The 9,413-nt window shown below is 36.4% G+C and overlaps 1 protein-coding gene across 1 annotated transcript in view; it reads right to left on the reverse strand.

Annotated features, from left to right (window-relative positions):
• LOC107749923 (teneurin-2-like) overlaps positions 1 to 9,413 on the reverse strand; it is a 106,433-nt gene that overhangs the window by 73,781 nt on the left and 23,239 nt on the right. The window contains exon 2 of the mRNA XM_016565158.1: positions 3,190 to 3,415. Coding sequence (XP_016420644.1) covers positions 3,190 to 3,415 — 226 coding nt within the window. The remainder of the gene's footprint in view (positions 1 to 3,189; positions 3,416 to 9,413) is intronic.

Below are 9,413 nucleotides of genomic sequence, written 5' to 3' on the forward strand. Positions count from 1 at the left end.
AATTTTTATAAGTTGCTCCCTGTTCACTACTGTTAAAGGGATAGTTCATCCAAAAATGAATCATCATTTATTCAAGTTTTTCCAAATTCAATCCTTGATTCAAATTTCTCATAAGATTAATTGATTTGGTCTAAAGAGAGAAGAATTAATGACTATTTTTGTATGAAGACTACGGCTACCAAAACGCAAACTAGCGATCTGAAACAATGGCCTCAGCACCCGAAGGGGTAGGGATAAGGTCCCGGATACATCCCGTTTTTCCCGGGAGTCACAATCCGTTGTCGATTAACTTAGAGTTAGTGAAGGCGGGATAGGCGGAATCGCGCTGATAGAAGCGCTCTCTCTCGCGCACGCTCCACTTCTTCAGTTCTCATATACAGCGCGCGATCAGTTCTCAGTGCTCAAATACACACACAGCAGGCCCAATGTCTATCGTGTAGAGTATCTCACGTAAATACAGTCGCAATGACTTTTCATCGACTAAAACTAGACTAAAACTATGAAAGACTCAAATGACTAAAATGTGACTAAGACTATTAAGCATATTCGTCTCAAGATAAAGACTAAGACTAAATCAAAAATGCCTGTCAAAATTAACACTGGTATGATTCTAACACCCTAAACAGTCTTCCTAAACCAAGTTTCATGTCAAATATTCCAGATATATTGTCGCCTTTAATGTATTGAGCTTCTTTTTATTAGCAGCTTGTATTTTATATTTTAAATATTTTTATATATATTGTTATATTTTTATTTATTTTATATCTTTTTAAAATATTTTCGATCATTTGCTAACTGTTTTTTTTTTTCACAAAAGTTTAACTTCACACACCCTAATAGCCAGAGGGCGGACAGCCGCATCAAATAGTGGGTCAAATCAACCAACCGACTCCACTACAAAAACACGGCAGAGCTGAGAGTAGCTCTAAATTGCCTCTGTAAATACCCGATGGTATTTATCTCATGAAACCGTCGTGAGAAGTGCTGGGTTTGCACTTTGTGGCAGACAGGGCTGTCCAGACAAAGCAATATGAGGTAGAGGGTGTTTGAGGTCACGTCCATATGCCCTGAAAGAAGTCATTCTCATCTGCCAGCCAAGGGTAGAGCTTTGAAGTGTCAGGGGATTGTGGGTAGTCCGTCCAACGCCTGGAGACAGCTTGATACATTTGAAGGATCTGAGAGTGCATTTGCCTGCGTGTACGTGGAGAATATTGAAGAAGCAAACCTGTGGCAGCTCACAACTGTGATGAACTGGGATGCAGCTGCATGCATTGGTGGTAAAAACTCTCTCCGAACTCCTGCCTGCTCCACCTGCGGTCCCCTCGGGTCCAGACTCCCGACCACTGAGACACTTCATCTAATGTGACAGCTGCACATTCCTTATTTTCTGTGACTCTCAACCAATCTGTCACCATATGGCCCTATCCCTCTCTCTCTCTACTACTCTAGCATTCAAAGCAGAACTTTTCGTATCCCGTGCACGCCGTTGCAGCCCTGCTTTGCATGCGCGCCATCGCATGACCTATTTTTCAGGCGGCGCTTGCTTCATCTGAAAGTGAGTGTCAATTTTTTTTATGGGAGAGAGCGACAGAGAGAGAGGGGAAGGGATCTGTGTGGAGATGGATGGTGACTGGCGCTGATGGAGTGTGTGTGAATGTGTGTTTATGCGTGTGTGGCTTGGCTCTTCATGGATTCTGTGGAGTGCCGTATGTGCCGACACGGTATTGGACACGCGACATGGTGCTGGGTGGGGTACTAAAGGAACTGGGTTGTGGTGTGTATCGGAGCACCCAGTGAATAAAACATCTGAACGATAGGGGGATGGGAACCAAAAACAAAAGAGAGAGAAAGAGAACAAGAAATAGACACAAAAGAGTGTGTGTCTCATAAATAGTGCATACAGCAATAGAGAGTATTGTTGAGTCAAGGGGAGCAACCCTCCAGTCCTGCAAGAAGAGATACACTATACTACACAATAAACAAACAAAAAATACAACCCACAGGGACCCAGCAGAAACAATCCAATGTGTGTGCGAGTATGACAGCCTGTAACTAAATGTTTGGTGAGGGTCTCTGGGTGGCTGGGTGAAAAGGGTTTGTGTATTTTGTGGGCTATAATTACATGCAGTGACTGCAAAAATTATATATATATATATATAGTCAGTGCAGTATACTAATATTATACTAATATATAAGTGTGATTGGTATATACACACTTGAGTATTTATATAAATATATTATTACATACTAATTTAGAATTTTGGCAGTCATTGCATGTAATTATATTAATTTTGGCAGTGACTGTCAAAATTAAGTATATATATATGTACTTTAGTATTTACATAAATATATTATTACATACTTATTTTAAATTTTGGCAGTAACGGCATGTAATTATATACCATCATTTAGTAAATAACAGTCTGGAAGTGTTCATTCACTTTTGTTTTTTTACTTTGTTCAATATATGTGTATATGTAATTTTATTTAGTATTTAGGGATATATAATTTAGGACAATTACTGTACACTTAGTCACAAAACAAATATAGAGTATATTATTTTATGTCATTTTATTTAAATATAACTGAATGTAATATAAATGAAAATAATGCATTTAAATAATTATTAATATAAATATATGTAAAAATGTATATTGTATACTATGTAAAACTATAATTTTGTAAAAAAAAAACAAAAAAAACTTTTTTTATAAGTAGTAAGTGTTCATTTACTATTTTTTATATTCATCCTTTTATATGTACATATTTATATGTGATAAAAAAAAATTAACCCAATTAAAATATAATTAGTCACCAAACAAATAGATTCTATTTTATGAAACAATTAATACTGTAACATAATATGAATGAAAATAATTAATGCATTTGAATGATTACTGTTTTATTTTTTATTTTATATAATTTTAATCCTATTCTATAACATATTTTTGTAATATATGCAGATGAAAAACTAAAACAAATATGACAATACCATCCCCTTTATTAAGACACAACAAAAGGATCATTAAAAGATCATCATTAATGATTACAATGACAAGGAGAATGTATGTTTATCGACATCACACACCATAATATGCAGTCAATACAAATTTACAATAGCTCTATCATTTTTCGAAAAAGAAATCTGCAACCCTAGCAGGTGTCTTATGGTGTTTTTGTGAAACTTACCGTGTCTCCAGCGGGACACTGCTGTTAAGAGCCCAACTGTCCTGGAGCTGGACGGATTCAGGGGTGGAGGGTCCATCTGTCGGGGCGGCAGTAGGTGCGTGGCTCTGCGGGTTCCGCCGGCTGGCCTGGTTGTTGCGATTGAGGGAATTAGCCGATGACTGGTGGTGGTTGTGCGGGGGAGGCAGAGGAGGTCGAAGGGAGGTCTGACTGTGATGACTGGACGCACCTGAAAGAGAGAGAGAAAAGGGAGATTAATCACAGAACATCCCTTCCTTTATGTTCCCTTATAGGATGCTGTCTGTAAAATGCTTTTTAGACCACAAATTCAGAACAACAAGTTGTTCAGGTTACTTTGATTCAATGGAGCTGTAATCTGTTTACTGTTCAGTAGTCATGTGTGAAACGCTTGTAACTGAAAGGAGGAGAGGTGAAATGCTAGAAATTTTGCAACAGAGAGAAGGATCAATTATGGATAATAAGATCTAAGCAGACACAAAAAGAAGACTTTGATCAAATCTATTGCTAGGTGGAGAAATAAAACATGTCTGTTTTTTTATTAGATTAAAGTCTATATAATATAATATAATATAATATAATATAATATAATATAATATAATATAATATAATATAATATAATATAATAAACCTTCATAATTTAGAAAAATTGTAATTATAAGAGCCTAGTGCAGTGTTTTACAATTTCAACATGTAAACTTTTAATGACAGCATGTAATGTTTTATCGCGCGATCTTCTCAGCATGTTAACAACTGAGATACACAGGAAGGTAGTATTTTTTTTTACAGCAAATAATAAACAAAAATCTTTGCCCCACCTGACGGTCTCTGAACAAATATTGTATTCAAACGTGTCTAGAGGTTTAACAGATGTGTCTATGTTCCTGAGAGTGTAACGTAAAAATGCAATTATCCACATGAACTACCACAAAGGCCTGGGTTTATTACTGTCATATATTCCACCTTTATTTGTTTTTCTTCAACGTAACGGTTGCAAATAACACAGTGAATATGATAATGCGTGTTTCACACCCTATGCCGCACCTCCCAACAATGGAGCATGAGGTCAAACGGAAGCAAATTCTTCCAGGAACCTGTGAAAAGAGGGGAAAGCAAGGGATTCAAAAGTGGCTTTGTGTCCCTTAAGAAGAGGTTCTGAGATGAAAGAGGATTTTAGACCAACGGGAGATCGGCTATGGTCTGAGGGCCAGGGCTGTGTAATCTCTCTACATGCAGTGTGTCAGAGCACTCTAAAAACGGAGCGCGACAAAACCCAGCCGGGCACAAAGCCCTGCTCCCTCAGCTTACAGCACCAGAGGAACTCTGAAGGAACTCTTCGGCTCCAACAATGGTGCTCAAAACACTGGATTATCGCCCAATGACATGCCCATCAAAACCAAGCCGGCCACTTTCCATATACTGGAACAAAGGTAGGAAGGAACTTGTGCTTTTAAGGGTTTAAAGCGCTGCCACGACCGAAGCGTCATTCCTTGTTTTTTCAAAGGGACCTGGCGTAGTCGGCCAAAACTGATGCGACAGGCGCAGAAGAAGCGCATTCTGAATGGGCTGCTGTGACAGTGGCCTTCAATGAGCAAATAAAGGATGGCGCTTGTGGGATTCTCTTCTCGCTCGCATGTGAGAACGGCACGCCAGGGGTCTCAGTGTGAAGCGCTGGAATCACAGAGGGACAATGGGCCGCTCCTGTGCTTCCATTATACAGGATGTGGAGCTCACAGCCGGAGAACGGAGCTAAAGTCAGTACAGTAACGCAGAGATTAGATTACAGGCGACTACTGTTATTAGCACAGAGTTACGTGAAAGAGCCTAAATACAAAATCTCTCACTGTAATGTACACATCTTACCCAAGCAGGAGGTAAAAGACAGGGGGTCGTTTAAGATGCCTGTGGAAAGAGATATTGATTGCCAGAGTGTGTAGCTATGAATTTGCTGTCTGGAACATTCCTCCGACGGATGTTATGACAACTTAATTGAACATAAATGAGTGGACTAGAGGTCAACTAATTGTGGATTTTGCCAATAACAATAACTAAGAAGGAGAAATAATATTAATCCGACAACATATTAATCTGTTTTTTAAATTAATAATATGAATTTAAAAAAATTAAATTCAATATAAAATAGTTCTGGATAATGACTTAACCATGAAAATGTTTTGTAAAAATTAAATTAAAAATAGCTATGCTTTATCACTATTGACACAGTAACATTTTTTTTTTTTCATTTTATTGTCATATGACGTATATGAATAATGCACAAGAAAGGGAGAGAGAAAAAAAATTATTTTTAAAAATGAAAAACTTTTTAAAATGATTTTAGATAGCATTGTGTATATTATATATCCATGTGCCCTAATATCTAAGTTATACCATGCTCATGTTTGAGATTCATATAATTTACCATGTTTATGTTTTATGTAAAATATAAAAATATAGTCAAAACGTGTGTGTTGTGTTTGTGCTTTTTTATTGTTATTATACAGTAAAACCCTCAAGTGCATCACTGATCACTATCATCACTGATTTTTGCCAATAACAATAGTTCCTATAAGTGCCAATTATTATTATTATTTTATTATTATTAAAAAAAAATCAATATATCAGTCAACCCTAGAGGGTAAAAAAAATCAAATAATAGAAAAATTGCACAAGCCACAAGAGAAGGACATTCAGTATCTTAATCTCAAAGAACTAGGACAAAGGCAGCCAAAGTGGGGCTTCTTCTCTTGCAATACAGACAATAACAAAATGTCACCCTGGTGTGGTTTATGACTGAGTTCTGTAAAATGAACTTAAAGAGCTTTATTTTGCGCAGGGAAAGAAACTCTTTCATGACACAAGGTCACAGATTCCGCTCTCCTGCAGCTCGTTCCCTCTCAAAACTTCCGCTTACAACACGGGTTTCATAATGCTCGATTTATTGGGACACGAAACAGCTGTGAAGCTATTCTGTCCTCCATTACAGACATTCATTTATTTCCCACCAGCCTCCATCACTTTCTCTTTTCACAAGGCTGTTTCTCTTTCTCCCTCAGCTTTCCGTTCATCACCATTTAGCAGTGTTTATGAATAACTGAGTTTTGATTCAGTGAGCGAGTGGCGGAGGCAGACAAAATATGCGACAAGCAACACAGGGAAAGCGACACTATGTGGGTTCAGAAAAGGCCTATTCGCCTAAATCGAAACTTCCTGCTCTTCCTGCCAGCCTGTTCTAAAAAAAAACAAAAACACACAAAGACACATTTACATTCAAGGCATATCAATGAGAAACTGTTACAAAGATATAGGGGAAAATATAATTTATTTGGCTTCCTCTGTCTGGCTACACAAGCGACAGAGGAAGCCGCGAGTATATGCGGAAATCAAGTGTAATAATATTGTGTTAATAGGTGTGTCTCTTGCCCCGCCCCCAAACACACACACACACACACACACACACACAGATTATATCTAGCTAGTTTCAGTTACTTTTACAGAACCAGGAACAAAATAAATACCTACATAATCTGCAAATTATATTGTAACAATAGAATTGTCTGCAACTGGTCGGACAGTTTATTTTGTTGTATTTATTTTTTATTTATTTACAATGTATTTATTTTTAATTATTATTATTATTATTATTATTATTATTATTATTATTAATGTATTTATTCATTTAATTTATTTTGTTATTACTATTTCTATTTATTTATTATATTTAATTTATATTTTATATTATTTATTATATTTTTTATTTATATTTGACTATACAGTAAGTTGAAAAAATTACATCAGCTTTAACTTGAGCAAGATCATTAGTAAAAAGAGTGTAAAAAAAGAATAGAAAGACAGACGCAAGAGAGAGCAACGGGCCAGAAGAAATGAGCTGGTGCTGGTGAGACAGGCGGAGGAATGGAGGCAGAGACGTGGGACAACAGCTCTGCGTGGCGGCTTCTTGTTTCCAGCGCATGGCAATGGTGAAATTACTGCAGCCAAGCTTTGCTAGGCTATAGGCCATGCCATGACAGGGATTAAAATAAATTGCCCAACATGAGCGCTGGGAACGGTGGAAAAACAATAGGAGTAAAAGCATAAATGTCAATTTGGAATGATAAAAGACACAATCTAAATGTGGCAGGAGGAGCCTGGAGACAGAGCGGGGGTAATTGAGCTCTGTGCTATAGAGTGGAGTGTTTACAGAAAGAGAAAGAGAAGGAGAGAGCAATGAGGTGTCATGATTGGTGGCCAACCACCTTCTGTCGTTCATCCATCCTCAGACTAATTCTTCAGGCACCAACCGCCGTTTTTTTATTTCTGTCGCTCGACAGATCTGGCTAGACAGTATATGACAACCAACAATATTTCAGATCTTCACTGAGTGGGAGTATGGGAACCTTGTCAACAACATGTTCACACTGTCATTCGAAGGTATGAACACAGAACATGTGAACACAGAACTAATATACAAAAATATCTGCAACTAATTAAAAAAAAATAATAATAATAAAAATGTGCAACTGCAATGCATTTGGAAGTCAGCAGGCCTCGAAGTTACGGCACAAACTGCCTTCAGAGCTGAGCCAAAAGCAATGCCATATTTTGGTACAACCAAATTTTACAATATATCATGATATGAGTGTAATGTATTTTCCTGGAAATTCAACCAATAATGGTTTATATACTACCACTCTAAAGTTTGTGGTCAGTAAGGTTTTCTTTTATTTAGAAAGGATGTATTAAACTGATCTATTGTGACATTTTTATTATGATCTATTTTTTAAATAAATGCTGTTCTTTTGAACTTTCTATTCATCAAAGAATCCAAAATAATATTACAGTTTCCACAAAAATATTAAGCCACACAATGGTTTCAGTGTTGATAATATTAAGACATGTACTGTATTTTGATCAAATAAATCTAGCCTTGGTGAGCATAAGATGTCAAAATGTCAAAAACAATTAAATATCTTACCGACCCAAACCTTTGAATGGTAGTGTTTAATAACCATGTGGTAATGCTTCTGTTCATTTTTTATTTGTATTTATTTATTTATTTTTACAGGAACATCATCTCATTTAATTACATTTCTTTTTATATTTGGAATTCAATGGACACAAATCAAAAAGTACAATTATTCTGAATGACCAGTCTGGCATCAGTGCAAAACAGAATCTTCAATTATTTAACACAACAAAAGTAAAACTATAAAACTATGATAAATTGTGACTGGATAAGCCTCATGGGCGTATTAATATAGACAACACACAAAAACATACACACATGACTTACATCAGTTTGGCAAGTGACAACAACTATACTGACGTTGTGCTTATCAACACCCTTTGATAACAACTTCTCAAGCTTTCACATGTTAAGTGTAACATCATTCCCACTGATACATCTACTGCAGCTGGGTTCCCACACTTTCTGACCAATTAATTTCAATAATATTTTCCCCATATTTTTTCAATTGTTTGTGATGACTAGATAAGGTTTCTTTAGTTTTTTTAACAGAACAAACTCACTAAGAGTATTTCAAGAAATAATATAAATATAATATAAATAATATTTAAAACTGACCATAATTAAAAAAATTACGTAAATTCACAATTTTAAAGTTACCCGATTTTTCAAGGACTGTAAGAACCACAACGCAATACAAACTGTATAGCAAAATCGCAAAATACCAAATGACACACGGTCATGCCACCCATCCCTAATTCCTACAATACACTGTCTTGACATATGAAGCGGTTTTATTCTCAGAAAAAGTCAGATCTGCATGCAGAGAGATACAGTGAGATCAGCTGACATCTCCCTCCTGTGCTATTGAAGAACTGAGGATTCAGAATGGACAAAAATAGCTCAGTGCAGGACACCAGCTGGCCTTTCCTTCCCCTTCATCTTAGTTCTAGGATTTAAAGCTGAAGTGTGTCATATTTAAATATTTTCTCCTATTCCAGTTTAATAGACAGGTGATATATAATATACATTTTGTAGGTTTAAAGGGATAGTTCACCCAAAAATGAAAATTAGCCCATTATTTACTCACCCTCAAGCCATCCTAGGCATATATGACTTCCTTCTTTCAGATGAATCCAATCAGAGTTATATTAAAAATTGACTTTGATCTTCCAAGCTGTTTAATGGCAGTCAGCTGGGTGTTGCAGTTCATCAGTCCAAAAGAAGTGAAATAAAGCGCATCCAT

Source organism: Sinocyclocheilus rhinocerous, unplaced genomic scaffold (genome assembly GCF_001515625.1).
Source record: "Sinocyclocheilus rhinocerous isolate Xijiao unplaced genomic scaffold, SAMN03320098_v1.1 scaffold320, whole genome shotgun sequence".
Classification (NCBI taxonomy): domain Eukaryota; kingdom Metazoa; phylum Chordata; class Actinopteri; order Cypriniformes; family Cyprinidae; genus Sinocyclocheilus; species Sinocyclocheilus rhinocerous.